Source organism: Trichosporon asahii, assembly GCF_000293215.1.
Source record: "Trichosporon asahii var. asahii CBS 2479 unplaced genomic scaffold scaffold00009, whole genome shotgun sequence".
NCBI lineage: Eukaryota > Fungi > Basidiomycota > Tremellomycetes > Trichosporonales > Trichosporonaceae > Trichosporon > Trichosporon asahii.
The window spans coordinates 1317984-1338975 of NW_014040915.1; the positions used below are offsets into that span (position 1 = coordinate 1317984).

A 20992-nucleotide genomic window follows, 5' to 3' on the forward strand; every position below is an offset into this window, starting at 1 on the left:
GTTCTCTTTATGTATATCCGCTATGTTCGTAACCCGGCTGGGCACTCGAGTGAGGCGCCTGATTGGGGGCGAGTTCCTCTGGGAGGCTTTGTGTCCGACGCACTGGATTATACCATCGCCGGTCGGTCCAGTGGCCATGCCGAGCATTGTGGTCCCTCCTTTCACCGGACGGTTGCAGCTCGAACTAATCTCACCCACACACTGAATGCATGACCCAGAAAATACAAATGATAACACCATGGGCAGAGACCGCTTAGTAGGAGCGGCCGAAGAGGGCCCAGCGCTTGGCCTTCTTGTCACACTGGGCACACTTCTGGTTCTCTCCCTCGGGGAACTTGCCGAAGCGGTCCTGGTCGAAGGGGATACAGAGCGACTTGGCGCCGGCCGAGGGGGCCTTGGAGTCCTCGTCCTGGCCCTTCATGGCCTCCTGCTTGGAGCGCTCCTTGATGTCGTCCTCGCACTGGGGGTCCTCGCACCAGGGGGATGACGACGGCGCACTTGGCGTCGAGGGTGGGGACAATGTCCTTCCACTGGGTGACGGGGCGGACCGAGGCGTTGAACTTGTCGAGCGCGCGGTCGAAGAGCGCCTTCTGGATGTCCTCGAGCTTGCCCTCGACCGTCTTGGCGATGCCCTCGAGGGGGTACGACTCCTTGAAGTTGTCGTAACGGCGGACGGCGAGCGTGGTGCCGGCGGCAATGTCGCGGGGGCCGAGCTCGAGACGAAGGGGAACACCACGCATCTCCCAGTCGTTGAACTTCCAGCCAGGGGTGTAGCCCTCACGGAGGTCAGCGGTGGCGCGGATACCGGCGGCAGAGAGCTCGTCGGCGAGCTTCTGGCACGCGTCGTAGATGGGCTGGTTCTTGCCCTCGCCCTTCGAGAGACCGACGGGGACGACAACAACCTGGGTGAGAGCGACCTTAGGAGGGAAGACGAGACCCTGGTCGTCACCGTGGGTCATGACCATGACACCGATGGTACGGGTGGAGAGACCCCACGAGTTCTGGTAGACGTTGACCTTGGTGTCCTTGCCGGCCTCACGGTCGGCCTGGGTAGCCTTGGGGTCCTCGACGTTGATCTCGAACATCTTGGAGAAGTTCTGGCCGAGGTGGTGCGACGTTCCACCCTGGATACCACGTCCAGTGGTGGGGATGAAGCCCTCAACGGTGGTGGTGTAGTCGGCACCAGCGAACTTCTCGTTCTCCGACTTGACACCGGGGATGACGGGGACGGCGAGGTAGTCCTCGTAGACCTGGCGGTAAAGGTCAAGAATGTCGGTGACCTCCTTGTCGGCCTCGGCCTTGGTGAGGAACGCGGTGTGGCCCTCCTGCCACAGGAACTCACGCGTACGCAGGAAGGGCTGTGGGTTCTTGAACTCCCAACGGACGACCGAGTTCCACTGGTTCAGCTTGAGGGGAAGGTCACGGTGCGACTTGATCCACTTGGCGTAGTAGGGGTACATGACGGTCTCCGAGGTAGGACGGATAGCAATGTGCTCCTCGAGGTCAGATTTTCCGGCCTTGGTGACCCAAGCGACCTCAGGGGCGAAGCCCTCGATGTGGTCCTTCTCGCGCTCAAGACGGGCCTGCGAGACGAACATGGGGAAGTAGCAGTCCTGGACGCCGAGCTTCTTGATGCGGCCGTCGAAGAACTCCTGAATAGTCTGCCAGATGGTGTACGAGGCGGGGCGGAGGATGTAGCATCCCGAGATGTCGTAGTAGTCAATCAGCTGACCCTTGACGACAACGTCGGTGTACCATCCGGGGAAGTCCTCCTCCTTCTTGTGCTGAATAGCCATCTCGTAGAGGTCGTCGTCCTTGGCGGCCTTCTTGGGCTGCTCCTTGGCAGCAGCCTTGGGGGCAGCCTTGGCCTGGGGAGCAGGGGCGTTGGCCTTGAGCTCAGCAAAGTCAACGACACGGACCGCCTCAGGCGAGGGAGCGATGGACTCGAGGTAAGCCTTGACGTCGGTTCCCTTCAGGAAAACGGTCGAGGCGGAGGTGGTAAGGTGGAGGGCGAAAAGGTCCGACGACGAGGCAACGGCCTTGTCAAGGACGATGAAGAGGGTGGAGGGGACGGGGGAAGGAAGGGGGAGGGCGGAAACGTCGTCCTTGGACTCGGCAGAGGGGATGACCTGCTTGATGAGGTCCGCGGCGGCGAGACGGAGGTCCTTGAGCTTGAGGAGAGCTCCGAGAGGGCCAGACGAGGTCTCGGTGTCGTCCTTGGCGACAACGAGAACGGGAGTGGGCTCGGCAGACTTCGCGGTCTTGGGCTTGAAGAGGAGCTGCACGCGATTGTAAGCTAACCGATCTCCATCACTAAGCGCCGGAGCATGAGACGTACAGTCTTGGTGAGCTGAACACCCTTCTGGCCGATCTTGTCAAGCTCGGCGCGCCACTCGGCACCACCCTGAACGGCGGCGTGCTTGTGGACCTCGGGGGCGGCGATGTTAAGCTTGCCTAGCCTCGAGATGATCTCCTGGTCGGAAACGGCCGCCATAGCTGGATACGGGACGCGAAGCTTCTTGGGGGTTGAGTAAGTGCGGCGTGCGAGTAGCGAGGCGGTCGGAGCCTGTAAAGTAGGAGTTCGAGCTGCTTTAATGAATGCCGCGAACGGGCGTGAGAGCATAAATAGCGGGGAGAACGGCTTGGATGCTGTTGTCGATGCCGGCGCGAGTCGACCTGGTCTCACCTGCCTTTCCTAGTCGAACAGTCCATGCGTGCACGAAATAATTCCGGTACACGTAATTGTCTGTGCCTGGCGCGTACACCCTGCGCGCCGCGTTTCATTGTGCACTAAAGCAATCCGTGGCCCCGGATTCCGGGCCTCGTACTAAGATCTAGAAAGGACTGTCTGTGGTGATCGTCCGCAGGCTCATGATAAGCGACCGCCGGCCGCCTTCGGCTCGTATTGCAGACTACAGCTTGGAGCTCGGGGTCTTGTTGTATTATTTGCACCTTCGCCGCCGTCATGTGTCTCCTGACTCGACTTAGAGGTACCCGCTCTCAAGCCCCCACCCTGCCGGGTTCCGGCCATCTCCAAGCACGGAGCTGAGTCGAGAGGACGGACTTAGGCACTACAGGCACTGGTCCTTGGCCGGTAAAGTTCGGCAACCCCGGGGAATCCCAGTTCTACTAGAGTAGCTCACGGTCTCTTGTCTTTGTATGGACAGCGGCGCGGAGTTCATCGGCATCACTGTATGGCATGCATTCTCTTGTCTGGAATAATGTCGTGATATTTATGCATCCGGGCCTAACCTTGCGAGCAAACCCGGACTGATCAATCGTCTGTTGCAGGACAGACATAAGCGCTGGGACGTGGCCGGGCAGCAGTGCATGCGATGAGAGACCACGCAATATCTGCTGGCTTCGGGAGCGAAGTTGTCGAGTCATACGGCGTCGAGGTGCAACCACGACAAGTGCTCGGCGAGCAAAGGTCGGTATAATCTGCTGTTGTCATTCGAAATACGTCACAGCGTTGCTAGTCCCCATAACGACCTCTGCCCTTGCGATACCTAACAAAGTCATCGACTCAGGCTGACCACATATAACGAAGCATGCGCATCGCGTTTGCGCGCGAGGACTATGATTATTGTGAGGCTTGAGCTAGCGTGCACGTATCGTTAGAAAGGAGGGGTGCTTGTCAGTGTTGATGCCAATAATATTTCCAGTCAGGCAGCAGGAAAGCACGTTGTGCAGACCCGAAGCGGCAGGATCACGTTAGCGGCAGCATGTGGAGCGAGGAAGCTGTATAGCAACAAAGACACGGCGAGCAAGAGCTGTCAAGGTTGTGATGAAGTGTGCGGTTGGTCAGGTCTGAATGCTGCTTTGGATGCAGCGAGCGTGCTCGCATCGAAACTTTCGGACTTAAGGAAACGTGGTGGTTCAACCCTCAGGACGCTCTGATTGGGCAGTGTCCCAAGCTCGAGCTGGCGACCAAAATCGGTGGCGATGGGCGAAATTAGGTACCGTTGGTGAAAATTGCTCCCGTTCGAGGTCTCGCGCGGAGGATCGTCCTGGCTCTGCATAGCGAGGTCGTGATTGTTGGCTCTTCACTCAACCGTCAAGTACCAAAAAAGTCGTGAGTAACAGAGGACATCCTTCGCATAACAGACGTGCTGACGACCTCCGCAGAAAATGGGTGTACGTATCCGAGATTCGACGACGTCAAAGCGCAGTTACTGACCCCGATTAGCGTGTTATCCGTGCCCAGAGGAAGTCGGGTGGTATCTTCAAGTCCCACACCCACCACAACAAGAACCCCGCTCGTCTCCGCAACCTCGACTTTGCTGAGAAGAACGGTTACGTCCGTGGTGTCGTCCGCGAGATCATCCACGACGCCGGCCGGTGAGTAGGAGTCAAGGAACGGGATCGAAAGGTTTTCTGCTGGAGCTGGGTCTGGGTCAGGATATGGAGTGAAGAACCGAACTGCAATCGACATGAACGACGGCGCGCGCAAAACGACGGTGGAAAGCTCTTGGGAGGACATCGAGAAGAAGAGAGGGAGGGACTCGGACGGGAGCGATGGAACGACTGGTGTACGAAGTGGGAACTGGTACGGCGGTGGGCGATGGTCGAGCGTAGCGGAGTGCAAGGCGGAGCGCGAGCAGTCGGCAGTGCTTCCCTTCATCGGTATCACGCAGCCTGGTCGCATCTTTCAGCATCTGCCCTTTCGTGCTCAATCTTGACGGAGTTTTGAGACCCAAAGCAGCGGAAACCTTTCATCCCGGAGACCTCAACGGACAATTTTGCTGACTTTACAGTGGTGCTCCCCTCGCCACCGTCGTCTTCCGCGACCCCTACCGCTACAAGCTCCGCAAGGAGACCTTCATCGCTGCCGAGGGCATCTCGACCGGCTCGTTCATCTACGCCGGTAAGAAGGCCGCCCTTTCCATCGGCAACGTCCTCCCCGTCGGCCAGTGCCCTGAGGGTACCATCATCTTCAACGTCGAGGAGAAGGTCGGTGACCGTGGAGCGCTCGCCCGTACCTCCGGCAACTACGCCACCATCATCGGCCACAACGAGGACGGCAAGACCCGCATCCGTCTCCCCTCCGGCTCGAAGAAGACCATCTCGTCTTCTGCCCGTGCTACCATCGGTGTCGCCGCTGGTGGTGGCCGTGTCGACAAGCCCTTCCTCAAGGCCGGCCGCAAGTACCACGCCATGCGCGCCAAGCGCAACTCGTGGCCCCGTACTCGTGGTGTTGCTATGAACCCCGTCGACCACCCCCACGGTGGTGGTAACCACCAGCACATTGGTAAGGCCTCTACCCTCGCCCGCGACGCCTCCGCCGGTCAGAAGGTTGGTCTTATTGCTGCCCGTCGTACCGGTAGGAAGACCGGTAAGGTCGTTGTCGAGTAAACTGCGCGTTTCTGTAGCAAGAACTCGAGAAGCGATCGTCCCTAGCAGCTGGAGACGAGACCGTAGCTGTGCATGTATGTTTAAGGGTCTCACGCGCATCTAAGTTGCATTTCTAGACCATCAAGCGCGAGCCTGGAGTCTCTCCAGCTTGAACTACTCACTACAGGGCGACTGAGTGATATCCCTTGGCGTCCGTTTGTTTGGTGTCAAGGACGGAGAAGTATCGTCGAACGACAGGAAGCTTCACAACAGCGTGCTCCTCTAGGCGGCTCGGTTCTATGTGTGGACGTCAACAAGCTTGAAGTACGCTTAAAGTACCAACCTCGGACACAGCTGACTCAGCAGCTTCGCCGGCTCAGAACTCTTCCTCTCTCTCGTCATCAGCAGCTTGTAGCCGGCACGAGAGAGCACAAAAGGCGCTGTACTGTACCTTCGATCCCCAACTCCACAGGCGGGGAAACTCAGGCTCAGGCATGATAATCTCAGTCGCGGAAATCATCCAACTCTCGCCATTCTCTCTTACGCCAAGGAAGCAGTACCCGCCATTAGCAGTGGCACCATGCGTGGCAGCCACTCATGCCAGGACGTTTCCGAGGCAGGCCGACAATATATGGTCAAGGTTTAGATTGATCCTCGCGTCGCTGGATCGCCTCGGCTACTTGTCCAAGCTCGATGGGGCTTGAGCTGCTATCAACTCTCAGACCAGACTCTGCAGTCTTCGCTGCGGCATCGTAAATCCTGTCCTCTGTGCAGCGAAAACATATCGATGAGGCTGAGCATTCTGCTCTCGACTGAGGTGACGATATGTCACGTGAGGCTTTCGGGTTGGCACGACGAGACCAAGCTCACTGCTTCACTAACAACAAGGTCGCGCGGCACTATGGGAAGGCGTCTGACTGCGAATCTTGCCTCTCTCTTGCATGACAGGGAATAACCGGCTTGCATAGCGGTCGCCCGGGAACTCAGCGACGCAACGACCTCAACAGCTAATAGGACAGCGCGGGTATCAGGGGCTCAGGCGGTGCGTTGCCGCTTGACGTTCGTCCCTTGTGGCACCGCCATGCCCCTCTTCTCCAGCGTCGCCATGATATCCTTCAATCCCGCCTCGAGCGCATCGGTCCGCTGGGCGAACTGCGCCACGACGCTGCCACACGCCTTGGTGCGTTCGTCCTGCGTGCTACTCTTGCGCTCCATGTCCTCGACCCTGGGAGCAGCAAGGACCTCGAAGATCGTGATCTCGCGGCCATTCTGCTCGATGCGGTCCGCAGCCTTCTGTCGCTTAGCGGCCAAGAGGCCCTGCTTGTGATTCCACTCCCACTCGTCCGCGCAATAGTAGTCCTTGAACTCGAGGCTGCAAACTCGGTTTTCAAGCTTGCCTACGCTGAGGCCGAGTTCTCCCGCTTTCCGGTCGCGCTCTGCGCGCTCCGCCTTGCGTTTTGCCTCGACACGCCCGATCGCCCGCCGCATGTCGTCATGCTCGATTGACTGCGCGGTGACGCTCTCGCGCAGGGACTCGATGTGCTCGGTGAGCGTCTCCTCGGCCTTTACAATGCTGTCCTTGAGGTCGGCGGCAGAAGTGTGGGGCGACGGCGGGGTGGGGTCCGATGGCACCGTCGCTGTTAATTTGGAAGTCCGCGATGAACTGGCCACGGGTTGAACAGAGGTCGACGTGCTCGGGCGCGGAGGAATAACCCCTGCCACTGGGTAGGGGTCCATGAGGGGGTTGTACGGGCGCGACCGGTCGAACGTCCGGGAGGCCGCCGTCGATGGCCCAGCCTCAGCCTGTGAGCTCGAGGATGATGGCGTCGTTGTCCACGGCAACTCTGCTTGTCCTTTCGAGGAAGGAACCGACGCTTTCGCATCGGCAATCAAGGAAGGTGTCGACCGTTTCGTCACGGGCGTCGTCTTTGTCGGCGTCAGGACAGTTTTGCTGCTCTTCGTCGCCGAGTTTGGGACCGACTGCGTCGTTGCCACCTTTGCAATAGTGATCCGGTCGCCCTTGGCCTTGGGCGAGGCCACCTCATCCCGCTGTTCTTTCTGGCGCTTCGTTTCGGCGTCGTTCTTCGCCTGCCGCTCACGACTCTCGCGATCCATCCTCTCCATCAGCTCACACATCTGGCCGAACGAGTACTCCTTCTCGGTGCTCCGACGAGTACTCGCCGTCGGAATCCTCTCTGCTCGGGACGCCGCACTGGCATCGTCGTCGTCGGCCCGCGTGGAGCCATCCAGGTCATCGAGCCACGAGAGGTTTCGCTTCTTCCCCCCTCCATGAAGCTGTTTGTGCGCCTCGATCTCCCATGCCATCGCCCTTTGCACCCTTTCTTCGGCCGCCTTCAGCTTCTGAGCGCGACGCTCGTCCTCCTGCGCTTTACGCGCTCTCTCCCTCTCGGCCCTCCGCGCCTCCATCATTTCCTCTTGCTTCGTGTTTCTCGCCTGCTGCTTTTGCTCCTCTTGAGCCTTCCTCGCCTTCCTCGCCCTCTCCATCGCCTCCTCTTGCGCCTTGCGCGCTTTCGCCCACTCCTCCTCCTGCGCCTTCCTCGCCTCCTCTTGCGCTTTGCGAACTTTCGCCCACTCCTTCTCCCGCGCCTTGCGCGCCCTCGCCTTCTCCTCCTCCTTCGCCCGCTTCTGAGCCACGACCACACCCTCAATCTGGGCATGCAGCTTCGCAGCAGCGTCAGCGAGTTCACTCCGATGCTTCGCAGCGTCCTCGCGCTCATAAAGTGCCTGCGCGGCGTATCCCTTCGTTCTTGTCGCGAGCCACCCCGCCTCTTCTAGGATCACGTCGAGCATGCTGCCGCTTATTGGCTGGCCTGTAGCGAAGGATGCGAGCGTCTCGACGCGCTTCGTGCGCCAGAAGGGCGACTGGAGCAGGATGGCGGGGACGGTTACGCTCATTGTTGGTACTGTTGCGGGGGTGTTGTGGGGTGATTCAGGAGTAGGCGGGAGAGGGGCGTCCAGGGTGTCGATCTTCCTGCTGTTGTAGTTGGTTGTTCGATCTGTCTGCCGTACGCTCTCTTGATGTCAAGAACGGGTGCTCTTGTGCTCTTAAGGTGGATGTCGCTTGTCGTAGGAATGTGAGGGATGCAAGACACGAGGAAAGACAGCGAGGAATGACGCGAAAGTCAGACGCGTCTCATGTCAACAATCCCAGCGGCCCAGCAGACGTGACTGGACTCTGGGGCCCCGCATGCCTTTCAGGTCTCGGCGGTTTCGGACCGGTACCCTGCAATCCCATCTCCACCCTTCACCCTTCGCCTCGCAGCAACCGCAGCTGCAAGCTCGAGTATGCGTAGACATGACATACATCTCTCACAGGTACAGACAAGAATGAATCCCGGCGTCCAGCGCTGGCGATTTATACTATAGCAAGATGTGACAAGAAGTACACGAAGACCATATCCTACCCTCTCCTCCTGTGGGCCCCTCGCTTTTCTCCAGAATGGCGAGAGGCTCGCCAACGCTCGCCCGTAGCCTCACCAGCCATGCTGGTTCTGGCTCGGCAGCCTCCTCAACTGCGGCTGCTGCGGAAACCCTCTCTGCGCATACCCCTGCGGCTGTGCGCGCACAACAGGCTGCGAGTATCCGACCCCACCCCACTGTTGCGGCGGGTACCCGCTCGGGTCACGGTCCACGGCGTACATCGGCGGCGGGGGCGGTCGGCGGGCCGGTCCACTTGGGCCTGGTCGTCCAGGAAGGGGGCGGTTTGCGTTCATGGGTGGACCGCGCGGCGGACTGCGGCCCGGCTGCAGGAGTAACTCCCTCGGTACGGGCTTCTTGAGCCGGTCCGGGCCGTCGGTCCATCTCGCCTCGACGGGGAGGTAGCTGTCCTCCTTCCGTGATTGCCAGCCCGTGATAAGGAGCAGGAGGGCCATGAAGACGGCCATGATGGCGAGGACGACCGCGAAGAGCACCACTGTGTGTCAGCTATATGTTGGACTGTGAAGGAGCTGGCGAGGCGACCGGAATTTTTGACGCGAGCAACCGGGAAGTGTAATGTTGACAGTGCCTCACGCACTTCGTCCGCAGGCTACGCACTGTTGTCTCCCAGCTGGTTCTCGAAGAAGAGATACCCCTTCCCGACCGACTTGGCCGACTTGGGCTCCCACTTCTCGACGGGAAAGTCGGACGGAAAGATCGTGATGTCTGCGAGTGTCAGCTGGATGAGCCCCTTCAGCTGCACGCATCTTCCGGCCCTTGTCCTTGACCAGTTTCATGCAATCGCTTGGCACATCTGCCAGATCAAACAGTCTCAGTATGAGTCGGGAGAACCCATCCCAGCTGAGACCGAACCGAAACCGGCCCTTGAAGTCGCTTCTCGAAGGCTCGAGGGCCGGACCCACGAAAGCTCCTCTCGACAACGCTTCTCGCATCCAAGATAGAAAGGGAGGCAAGGTACTCACACTGCGCCTGCTTCTGCACCGTCGGCTGGCCCGCGACATCCAGCACCGTGGTGGCGAGCTCGGTGGCGCTCAGAGTCGGGCTCGCGCTCTGCGTCTTCGCATCTGTTGTGGACGTCTTCAGATCCTTGTCCTTATCCTTCGCATCTGCCTTTGCCGCCGACGACGGGGGCGACGACGAGGGCGAGGACGAGGACGACGCCTTTGTCTCCGTCTTCAGACCTGGCAGGGCCGCAGTCTTCGTGTCCGTCTTCGCATCTGGCTGCTCAGGTTTGGCGGGCTCTTTTGTCGTCTCGACAGGCTTTGCTGGGTTCGCTGGGTTCGCTGGGTTTGCAGCTGCAGAGGTCGTTTGAGGGTTGGCATTGGGAAGCTGCGGATTCTGGGCCGCGGGGAGCTGGACGGCCGTCGTCTGCGGCGGTTGCGCCGGCGGGGCGACTGCTGCCATCGTAGCTTCGACTCTGCTGTGTGCTCGGTGCGGGGGGAAGTATGTCAAGGAGTGAGAGAGGGAGTGGATGGATGCATCGTCGTTTTTTAGCAGATCTAGTGTTGGAAGCGCAGAGCAATCAAGCGTCCAGTGCAAAGCGGCACATGCAACAGCCTCGCAGCGCTTGTAAGCCTTGGTTCTGAAGCCATGAGCTGGTTCTTGGTTCTTGCGCCGGTCGCGCCGGTCGTGAGACGCGTCGCGTACCCCATCCCCCTCGTTTCCTTCGTTCCGCTTGGCGTCCGATTAGCGCATGTTCGGGGCTACGCCGCAATCTCGCAGGCCCAGGAGGCGACGCCTCCGCGACCCAAAAGCCCAGAGGCCAGAGGCCGGAGGTCCAGACGTGTCCGCCCAACGGGATCCAGCTCGCAGCTCATGCTACATGACACACGCGGGGTGCGCCCATGAGGAAGAAAGGGGGTAGGCTGTATCTGCGTGGGGGGCGCAGCCGGTATGCCTGTGCGCCTCGTCCCCGCGTCCCATAAGAGTTTATTTATACTTGCCTCCGCATCCTTCGGTTCCAACCCATGCCCTCGTTCCTTCGCCCGGCACGCAGGTGTTTCCCTGGCATTGGAATCTCGCTGGAACTGGGGGTTCTAGCCCGTTTCAGCAACCGTTTCCGGCATTGGAGGCACTGCGTACGGTGAGACGGTTTGTATCAAGACGGAAGCGATACCGGTGGGAGTAAGAATGATGCATATACAATCGTCATTACGCCTCGCCTTCACTGCTGGCTGCAGTGCGCGAGGACGCGGGGTTACAAGTCTACTCTACAATACTTTACACTTGGTGTGTCGGGCTGCTTCTGATCACCTGCCTCTCACCGCCTCGCGGCTAGATCATGACAAGCGAGTGCAGCCCGTTGATCGTCATGGTGAAGACGGAGCCCTCCTTGTAGCTCTTCTCGCGCGCCTCGGCGGCAACGAGGCTGTCGGGCTCCTGGTCGTCGTCCTCGTCGCTGTCGCTCCCCTCCGTGTATCCCGGGACGAGCTCGACCTCGACCTCGGTCGGGCGGTCGTAGACCGCCTCGTCGAACGAGACAGAGTGCTGGACATTCGCCCGCGGGTCGAAGTGGACCGGTCCGCCCGGGGTGGCGGCGCGCGTGTCAAAGTTGTGCACCGTCGCGCGAGGCGAGGAAGGGAGGGGCGGACGAGCAGTGTGCCGCCGCTGAGCCCGGTCGAGGGGCGAGGGAGCGAGGCGGATGCAGCCCCAGCCGAGCTGCTGGGGACGCGACGCCAGGAGACGGTACTTGGCCGTGATGAGGTGGGCGTCGGAGAGGTGCGCGATGAGGCCGTGCACGTGCGAGAGCGTCACGTCGCGCAGCGAGTGAAGCGTCGAGAGGTCTGGAATGTCAGCAGTCTGGCAATGGCGGAGGATGCCGAGTGACACAGGAGTTCGCCGGCCAAGGCCGACCGGATTCAGAACACATCTGAATCCGCACACGACCCCAACGGCCCAACGGGTGAGCCTCGAACCGCATCAGCCGGTGAGTCATACCCGGTCCATGCTCAGGTGACGCACGCCGCACAAGCACTCGGCGGACGAGCTTCTGCGTCTTTGCCGAGATGCAGCTGGTCGTGTGCAGGATGCAGTGCTGTGCGCAATGCACGAGCATGCAACTCGCTCGGCGGTGGCGGCATCCAATCCCATCCTGTGCATTAGTACTCACCAGAGAAGCAACCGTTCGACCAGACGGGGACGTCGACGATGAGCTCGACGTTGGCGTGCGAGTTGCTGCCGTTCGACTCGGCACGGGCCTGGCGCAGCTGCACGACCTCGGCGATAGTGACTGCAAAGGCGCGCGTCGGCGCGTCGATCGTGAAGCGCGGGCGCGAGCGAGAGCGCTCAAGCCGCGGAGAGCGATAGGGCGCCTTGGTGCCGCCGGCGCTGGAGCCGGAGAGAGGCGCGGTGCTGCGTGAACGGGAGCGATCCTCGACGAGGAGCGTGGGGACGGGGGCGTTCATGACTGATGCGGACATGAGGCTGGATATTGATACAGGTCGGGCGGCGATGCAAGACGGAAGACGGAAGACAAGAGGCGGGGTAGTGAGTGGGGGAGAGGAAAGGCGACGGGGTTGTTAAATAGCGCAAGCGAGGTCGGAAGTTGAAATGTGACAGCGATCGAGGGTGATAACGAAGAGCAATGCAGGTGATTGTGTTTGATCGGGCGATGCCAGGGAAGAAGATAAGTGGTCAGCACCTTGTTCGGACAGAGGGATCAACAAGCACACGACCCGTGCGGACTCTGCATGTCTCATGACCTGCACAAGGTACAGTGGTACCAGTGGCGTCTTCCCTGGCGCAGCGTACAGCGAGCAGCAGCGAGGACGTGAGGAACGCCGTGAGACATGCAGAGGAATCCACCAGCCGCCAAAAGAGCCAGCTGTCCCCGAAGCGGAGGAGGCGGCACCAGGCTGGGGCAGTGGTGCGATACTCACACAAATGCAGCAGGGGGGTAGTCTAGTGCGGGTCTAGTCTAGCAGAAGTAAGTCGTCGGTGTCGATGGACTGGGTCGCGGCCAGCGAAGGGCGTCAAGCGTGCGTGGTGAGCGTAGTGGTGTGACTGGTGTGTGAGGTTGGTGGGGAGTGTGGCGCCGATCTGATCGGAGGGGCGACTTCTTTTCTATCTGTTGTGTGTGTGTGTGTGCAAGTCGGGCGATGTGGGAGATGCGAGTGGAGTCAACTGATGATGGTGGTGACTAGCCCTTCGGGATGAGCCGGATGGAGTCTGTCGAGACGAGAAATGGTTTCGTGGTGGAAAAAACCAAAGTCAGTGCTTCGCGGTGCGGGGGGCCTCGCTCCAGTTCGGCGAGGACAGCTTGCGCTTATGCGTCTGGCCCGTCTGGCCCGTCTGGCCGTCTGAGCCGTGGCCACTCCAGCCAGTGGCTATGTCACCGTGACATCGGAGTGTCTTGCCTCCCCTTGTCCCCGCAGTGCCCGCACCCAGCCAGGCCAGCCAGGCCAGCCAGGATCAGCCAAGGATCACCCAGGGGCCCAGCTCCGGGTACTGGCGGGCACTGGCCACTCGGCTCCCCCCATACGGAGCAGCTCGAAAGCGGGACCAAACTGTACGTTGCCGCCGGCTGCCGGGCCCCTCCAGGTTTGAAATATCGGCGCTCCGATCATTCCCACAACTCTTGCCGAGCCTCGCCGCAACGTTGAGATAGAGGGAGGCACGTGGACTTGCTCCCGTCTCGGACGTCTCAGCACCTCGCTAGAATACGACTTCCCGCTCCCCCGGACTCACCACGGAGGTGCGGCCATGGCTCGCAGATCTGGATGCCTCCGAAGCTCTCGAGCCTCCTCACTCGGTATACCCGCTTCGCACCACCTCTCCTTGTCCCGAAAATCACGTGTTCTCGGAAAGTTCAGCTGCTTTCAGACACACATATAGTCCATGACGGTTGATATCGGGTATGGGGTAAATGAGAAAGCATATAGTGCAGGCAGAGATGTCTATCTAAGGTTGAGAACTAAAAGAAACAGGTGTGCTTGGTGTTGTGGCCAAGCCAATGCTGGTGGAGCAAGGTAGAGCAATACACCGCACAGATCGCCGCCACCGAGTGGTCCTTCCCCACCACTCCATCCTCTCCCCACACTCCTCCTGAGCACAGACAGGCCCGGACAGAGCCGCGAACCCATAGTCCCCGCTCACATCTAACGTGTGGCGTTTAATACGTCACCGTGGATCGTCGAGGCAATTACTTGCCGCCAGTGGTCTTGAAAGTGACGAGACCCGCAAGCGAGATAGCGTAACCAAAGACCTGGATGGCGGTAATCTGCGTGCCAAAGGCAATGACGGACGCAGAGATGAGGAGAATGTCCTTGAGCACACCAGCGAGGGTGAGGATAAGACCCGAACCAACACTGATGAGGAAAACGGCAGCGACATTGAGGGCGAAGGCGATACCGGCGTTCGAAAGGAGAACGAGAAGGCCGACCTTGTGGAGGTCACGGAAGGGAGCGAAGCCCTCAATGAAAGGCATGACGCACGCGTTGATGATCGCGCAGACGGGGGCGAAGTAGTGAAGCGAGACAAGGGGGTCCATCTTCATTCCGTGGAGCAGGATCTGAATCATGACGAGACGCGAGGCCTCGAACGCGATGGCAGCGCACTGACAGACGAAGCCGATCAGCTCGAAGTGAACCTCACCGTAGGCAGCGAGAGCGCAGCCAAGGGAGATCATCAGAACGATGGCGAGCAGGCGAGCGTTGGGCTCCTGGATCTTGAAAGCGAACGAGATCAGGAGAATGCCGACAGGGTTGAACGCCTTGAGCATCTGGATGAAGGGAACCGAAAGCGTAAGGTAGGCATAGTTCGACAGAATGAGCGAGCCCGAGAAGAGGGCACCGATGGGGAGGATCGAGCGAACCCAGCGGTCGCGCTGATGGTCAGTTTGAACGCCGTTAACAAAACTCACAGTCATCTCAATGTCCTTGGCGCCATCGATGAGGGTCGTCGTGCGCTGCAGGACGCGAGTAGCAATGGCCGAGAACGTCAGGTGCCAGGTGGTCAGGAAGACAGGGTAGGGGAAGTCAAGGTTGGTGAAGACGTATTCTGATGGTCAGTCACTCGAGGTTCCACAGATACCTCACTGTTGTAAAGAATGACAGAGATAGAGCATGCCATCCAGATGGGGATAACTGCGCGTCAGTAGTCGCCTTTCCTAGATCCCTCACTAATGACACCAGGGATGACGATCTTCTTCTGCTGCTGGTGCTGGTGCTGACGGACCGAGGACGAAGCCGAGCCCCTGCAGTGTCAGTGAGAACCGAGTGAAGCGGGGAGGCCGCGCCATTGCTTTGCGCAGTGAAACGCGGCGTGTCCGACTCACTCCTCAGCCTTCTCGAGGAGCTCAATCTACGAGGTCAGCGTCCCGCCAAAAGTTGAAAGTGAAAGTGTGAAACTGATGCCCGGTGTGCTGGCCGCAATGTCGCCCCGGGACCGCCCTCCATGCTTGTGTGCGCATTGACAGAGCGGTCCGGAGGACGCGTCTAGCCATCTTCCACGCGCCAAGTGGAAGTACTCACGCTGTCCTGCTGCTTCTCTTCGGCGGCGGCCATTTTGATTGAAGTAAGACGCGTTGGTGGGTGTGAAGAGACGGGTCAAAGTTGAGAGAACGTGGGTGCGGGTGCCGAGTCCGTGAAGAAGGGCGAATCGGTCGAATGCGGACGGAGGAGAAGAGGTGGAGGTGGTCGGGGTGAAAGGAGGCGGAGGTTGGTGAGAGGAAGGAGATGATGAGGATGGAGAAGGAGATAGGAGGAAAAAGCTAGTGGGTGGTGAGAGTGTTCGAATGTGGGTGTCCTGGAAGTGTGTGTCCTGGCTGGCGGTGACAAGATTAGATGAATCGCTCGTCCAGGGTCAGAGGTACCATGCAAGGGCACAGGGGTTTCGCGCCGCTCGCAGCGAGGCGGCAGACTGCGTGCGGCCAGGCGGGCATGGCCAGGCGGGCTGTCGTCCCGGCCTCTGATCAGTTGCTTCCTTGCTCCTGGCGCACTCAGGTGTCCGTCCTGGCATGGCACTAGAGTGGCTGATCACTTCGAATGCATGCCTGTTCCCTGGGGATCCGCGGCTGTGGTAGGTTGTTCCTCCTCCGTGCTCAATTACCTCTGACAGACATTCCGGCCAGAGTTCCGTGCATCAATAACCTGGTACACACCTCCGCTCCTGCCTTCTTCCCAGGTCATGTGTCTGCAAGCTCTCATCCTCGACCACTCTAAGCCGTGCTCTCCTTGCTCTGCTCAAAAGTCTCCATCCTGCCAGGCTCGAGAGGAGGGGGCGCACCCTTCGACTTCTGGATGCAGAGTGTAAATATAATAGCAGTTGATTAGCACAGACCTTTCCCGTTTTCAATTTTTAGGCTCTCGATTACGTTGATTCTCACTCCCGAAACGTGTTTGTGCTCTCTCCTGCTCATCCCTCAGGTTGGGACGAAAGCCAGGAAACGCGCGGGTGCCTTACTGCAGAGCTCGTAGCCCTCCACCACGCACCGCTCGTGGTCTTCCATCTCGAGGGCTACGCAACTCTGTAATAACCTTTCTGAGGCCTATGCTTCTTCGTCATCTTTAGGGGCAAATCTACGCCGAAGCTCTAGCGTCGGTTCTTGCAAGATGCTCCGACAGCAGTGCACTAACATCCCATTTTGATCGCGGCGCTGTTTGGATTCCTCGAAAACGCGGGATCGGGAAAGCACGTTGCTGGAGATGCACTCGCTATCAAACCTCGGTCCCGCTTGCTAGCCCGCTCTCCCCACCCCGACCCGCTAGTCGCCCAGTTGCTCCATACCCAGCAGCCCAGCGTCGGCGGAACTCTCGGCGGTCGGTTGCGGGCAGGGGCTTAGGGACAGAGGCCCCACCCCTCACGCCCACCCTAACAGCTTAACCTCGACATGCATCAGCTCAGAGTCGCCAGTCCTGTGAGACGGACGCAAATCACTCTGCGGAGATGCACCTGTCTCCGAAAAGCAACGTGCTTCTCTCGTGGTAAACGTGCTCTGTTTCAAGTGACAACAACGGAGCGGCTCGTTTCAGAAGCACGGGAGAGCTGGTTATCAGTTGCTGCATCCCGTCAGATAGAGTGGCAAAGGTGGGCCGGACCTGACAAACCTCGGCATCTTTCTCTGCTCATCGAGGGCACAGTATGGGGCAGGTGTTGAAAGTCGAAGGCATGTCTGACCCAGCTACCACCGCCCACGCAACCCGTCTAGTCGTTCGGGGACTTATCCGCCTACTCGGCAGCGTCGGCAGAGGAATGCCTCCTCGCACCGCCTGACGTCGGCGGCCGTAGCCTGAGGCTTGTGTGTCGAGGCCGGTGCCCTCGCTGCCAAGACGCCGCCTGGCAGTGATGGAACCCTGCTCTGCAAGACACTGAGCCATGTCATAGTTGTGTACGCTTTGACTGGGCGATATCAGAGTGTTGCAACAGCCTGGTCAAAACGAGCAGCATTGTGACTGAAAATAGCCGTGATGTTGAATTCCAGAGGTGGGTCGATGCCGGCGTAACGGCCCAGGACTTTTTGATTCCGCTACGCGCGAGCGCGTCCATCAACAATCCACTGCTGCGCAGAGCACTGCCGAGATGAATGTGAGCTGGTGAGCCTCCCAAGTCCAAGCAAACGGTTCAGCCCTGAACATCCATTCCTGGTATTTGGCCATCCCTCCCTTGCCGCTTCTTATCTTGACACTTTCCACTTCATCTCCAAATTCCCATTACAGAGTAACATGTCGGCTCAGGACGTAAGTGAGCAAAGCCTCACATAGCTGACAGCAGTACTACGGCGGCGGAAAGTAAGTGCCTTCCTCCATCACACACGGCTCTTGGGTCAACACACGGGTGAACAATACGACAACGCCGTCGATGGCGCCAGATCCCGCGGACATTACCACTTTCTCTCAAGCCCACCGTCCCATGATCAGCGAAACAAGGGGCAGGAGGCACTCGCCCAGCAGTGCCTTCCTGTGTTGCGTTTTGTGTTGATGGTGGCAACAGAGATGAGGTGGGCCGCAGTGGTTACGCCAAGGCTACGTCGAATCTGGCTGCTGCGCAGCAGCCAGGGCTTGCTACGACAATTTCTATCCAAGCCTCCCCTTGAAGATCATCAAAGTCTGCAAAGGCTCGTCGGATGATTGCACAATGCGGGGTCGTGTTGCCTCCTGTTGTGGGGATACATAGCGCGGTCAATCGGGGCGCTAGTGCGTCGTCCACGGCCCATTCGGCGCATTGCTTCCCATCTCGCTCTGTGCGGTCTAAGCCCAACACTGCTTCTTCTCAACATTTCAAGACGCTGACCACCACAGCCCCGGCGGATACGGACAGCCCGGTTACGGCGCGCCTCACGGCGGCCCTCCTCCCCAGCAGGGTGGCTACTACCCGCCCCCTCCTCAGCAGAGCTACCAGCAGCCCGGCGGATAGTGAGTATCGCACGTGGGGACGCTCGTTATGATTGTTCCCATGAAGAAGTCGATGCGTACACGACCCGTGACCAAATGACATGTGCAATCGTGACTAGCGTCATGTCATCTGCACCCAGTCTTTGGGGGTAACGCACACCTCCTTTACAAGATGCCAGGTCTGGCTCGGCATCTTGGCGCTGCCCCCTGCGCGCCAAGATCGGGTTTCGCTAACGTCAGCTACCCTCAGCCCGCGCCGCAGCCGGTCTACGTCCAGCAGGCTCCCCAGAAGGACTCGGGCGGTGGCTGCTGCACCGCGTGCTGCGCCTGTCTTGCTGGTGGTAATTATGGCAATTTCTTCGCGGGTATCGCTGATTCCCAGTCCTCTGTTGTTGCTGTGCCGAGGGGTGTCTCGACGCTATCGCCTAAGCTTTCGGGTCCGGTTATAATGAGTTCTTATCGACGTCTTATCACGCGCACCCTTGCGCGCGCTCAAGTGGTCCTCCTGTATGGGATATGCTAGTGTCACGATTAATTTCCTTTCCAAGCTTCTGGGCACACCTGAAACAGCCACTGACCAGGTACGTTGGGCTTACCACGACTTATTTGACGGCCCTAATGGCACACGATGTACGATCTTCAAGCCCGCCTTACGATCGATCACTGGGCATGGATCGACAGGAACGTTCACGCGAGCTGTATACCGCGTTGAGGTGTCGTCGCGGCCCGAATCCTCTCCTTCGACGATCCAAGTCTTCGCTTTCTCTTGCTCACTACAGGCCATGGTACCCAATTCATGCTTTCATGCTATATGTACAACGAAACCATAACCCTCTCAAGCTGTTGCTGTGATTACTGATCCTCGGCAGCCTTCTTGAGCGCCTGGCGGCGGGTAAGGCTCTTGGGGTCAAAGTAGGGCCTCTCGCCGAGGGAGACGGAGCGGGTGCCCTCGCGGAGGCCGCCGTCGATGTCGCTGGTGGCGGCGTGGAAGGTGCTCCTGTTGTCCCAGATGGCGAGCGAGTCCTTCTCCCAGCGGAAGCGGACCTGGAGGTCGTGGTTGCCCTCAACGAGCGCGAAGAGGTAGGTGAGGATGGCCTCGCTCTCGGCCTCGGGGAGGCGCTTGCCGGACTCGGTGTCGAGGAGGTGCTTGGTGAAGTTTTGGTTCACGAACAGGCCCTTCCAGCCCGTGACAGGGTTGGTGCGGACGACGGGATGGATGGCCTCGAGGTCCTGGCCGACGTTCTCGGGCGCTCCGCGGCCCTCGCGCAGAGGCAGGCCGGCGAGTTTGGCGAGGTAGATGAAGCCGTCGCCCTTGTGGAGTGCGGAGAGGCCCTCGAGGAGACGCTGGTACGAGGGGGAGAGGCGGTCGTACGCCTCGTACGCCGAGGCCCAGAGCGTGTCGCCGCCGACCTCGGGGAGCTTGCGGATCACGAGCGACGCATAGTCGGACGGAACGGGCTCGAAGGTGATGTCCGAGTGCCACTCTTTGGCACCAGGGCGCCGGGAGAGGATATCGTTGTCGTTGCGCTTGAACGAGCGCCCAAAGACGTACTTGTTGCTCACGATCGTGATCTCCTCCTGCTCCTCCTGGCCCTCCTGCGTGCACGGGTGCACGTGCAGGCGCGACGTGTCGGGCTTGCCGCCAAACTTGCCGAGCTTGTCGACGAGCGTAAGCTGCTCCTCGGGCGTGATCTGGGCGTTGCGGAAGAACACGACGCCACGCTCAGACACCAGGCGGCCCAGCGCGGCCAGCTTGGTGTCGTCGGCGAGCACGGTGCGGATGTCGAGGACGGGCTTGCCATCCTTGGCGAACTCGCGGAACTCGGTTCCGATCGAGGGCGTGTTGTCGAACGAGCTGTAGGCCTTCAAGTCGAACTCGGGCGCCTCGGGGGAGGAGCTGCGCGACTCGGTGACGGTTACGGAGGAGATGCCGTCCTTCAGGCTCTCGATGGTGGTGGGAAGCACCTGGGACTCAACTGCGACGGGGGCCATGGCGGATCTGCTTGTCTTGTTCGTTTGGTAGGAGAGGCGGTGAGGTGACGACTGCGATTGTTGGTTCTGAAGGTTAGCGTGCGTCGCTGCGAAGAGCTATATACCCCCTCGACCATCGTGCGGTCGGGCGCCGGGAGTTCCAGCATAGAGGTCGGGACGACCGCGATCAATATCAACCTTCGCTCATCTCCGGCATCATCATCGCTTGCGTGATATAACTTGCGGTGGCGCTGGCATGCAAGTTGCCGACCCCCCATTCCTTACGACGTCACGTCACTCGACAAGTCGTCTGAGCTGTTCACATGGAGTAGGCGTGCGCATGCAAAGCTTTGGTGAATAGCCAAGGAACTACTCTGGGGTACCTTGCCCACGTTCCAGCCCACGTTCCAGTCGCAGCAGCAGAGTGGTGGTGGGCAGGGCCCTCCTTTACACACTGCAGAGGGTGACCACCGATCACGACGCACCGGACGGCCGCCGTACATTGGATATCGGCGTGTATCCTCCAGCCGACCGAGAAGGTTTACACATCGTAAGCGCCAGGCACCTGCCGAGCCGCGCGACGGTGAGTCGGACGAGCAGCGACGATCCGTTGTCAGGCCGGAATGACCGTTCGGTTACAGCAAAGCTGGGTCGTACGGGCCGTGCGTGGGTGTTAGCGAGCGTAGAGGCGTCCGTGATGGCATCAACTGCGGTTGAAACTACGCTAGTATGTGGAGAATGTCGCAAAGGACAATGATGGATGGCGTGATGGCGCCTCATATCGCAGCGCAGAGCACGGCAATTTTCAGGCACGTTCCCTTATCAGCGGGCCGTTGGACGAATCGTGTGGCAGCACTCGGCGTTCCTGGTGACTTTTGGTGAGTATTGCCTGCGATGTC

At 59.7% G+C, this 20992-nt stretch overlaps 7 protein-coding genes across 7 annotated transcripts; 1 reads left to right on the forward strand and 6 right to left on the reverse strand.

The window, feature by feature from the left end:
- Window positions 1–253: 253 nt before the first annotated feature.
- A1Q1_07257 (proline-tRNA ligase) lies at window positions 254–2623 on the reverse strand (the record flags this gene model as incomplete). Its single annotated transcript, XM_014327493.1, has 3 exons — window positions 254–427; window positions 477–2279; window positions 2339–2623. The coding sequence occupies 3 exons, from the start codon at window positions 2621–2623 to the stop codon at window positions 254–256; spliced, it is 2262 nt and encodes a 753-aa protein (XP_014182968.1).
- A 1508-nt stretch (window positions 2624–4131) lies between these two features.
- On the forward strand, window positions 4132–5355 carry A1Q1_07258 (protein component of the large (60S) ribosomal subunit, Rpl2bp; the record flags this gene model as incomplete). The annotated part of the gene is made up of 3 exons (XM_014327494.1): window positions 4132–4137; window positions 4190–4341; window positions 4758–5355. 3 exons carry the CDS (start codon window positions 4132–4134, stop codon window positions 5353–5355), a joined length of 756 nt encoding a protein of 251 aa, XP_014182969.1.
- A 1014-nt stretch (window positions 5356–6369) lies between these two features.
- Window positions 6370–7761, reverse strand: A1Q1_07259 (uncharacterized protein; the record flags this gene model as incomplete). The annotated part of the gene is made up of 1 exon (XM_014327495.1): window positions 6370–7761. The coding sequence occupies one exon, from the start codon at window positions 7759–7761 to the stop codon at window positions 6370–6372; it is 1392 nt and encodes a 463-aa protein (XP_014182970.1).
- A 1215-nt stretch (window positions 7762–8976) lies between these two features.
- A1Q1_07260 (uncharacterized protein) lies at window positions 8977–10197 on the reverse strand (the record flags this gene model as incomplete). Its single annotated transcript, XM_014327496.1, has 3 exons — window positions 8977–9268; window positions 9391–9586; window positions 9696–10197. The coding sequence occupies 3 exons, from the start codon at window positions 10195–10197 to the stop codon at window positions 8977–8979; spliced, it is 990 nt and encodes a 329-aa protein (XP_014182971.1).
- Window positions 10198–11067: 870 nt separating this feature from the next.
- Window positions 11068–12197, reverse strand: A1Q1_07261 (uncharacterized protein; the record flags this gene model as incomplete). The annotated part of the gene is made up of 3 exons (XM_014327497.1): window positions 11068–11701; window positions 11755–11827; window positions 11903–12197. The coding sequence occupies 3 exons, from the start codon at window positions 12195–12197 to the stop codon at window positions 11068–11070; spliced, it is 1002 nt and encodes a 333-aa protein (XP_014182972.1).
- Window positions 12198–13933: 1736 nt separating this feature from the next.
- On the reverse strand, window positions 13934–15296 carry A1Q1_07262 (uncharacterized protein; the record flags this gene model as incomplete). The annotated part of the gene is made up of 4 exons (XM_014327498.1): window positions 13934–14790; window positions 14913–14986; window positions 15068–15093; window positions 15264–15296. 4 exons carry the CDS (start codon window positions 15294–15296, stop codon window positions 13934–13936), a joined length of 990 nt encoding a protein of 329 aa, XP_014182973.1.
- A 3678-nt stretch (window positions 15297–18974) lies between these two features.
- On the reverse strand, window positions 18975–20114 carry A1Q1_07263 (taurine dioxygenase; the record flags this gene model as incomplete). The annotated part of the gene is made up of 1 exon (XM_014327499.1): window positions 18975–20114. One exon carries the CDS (start codon window positions 20112–20114, stop codon window positions 18975–18977), a length of 1140 nt encoding a protein of 379 aa, XP_014182974.1.
- Window positions 20115–20992: the final 878 nt, after the last annotated feature.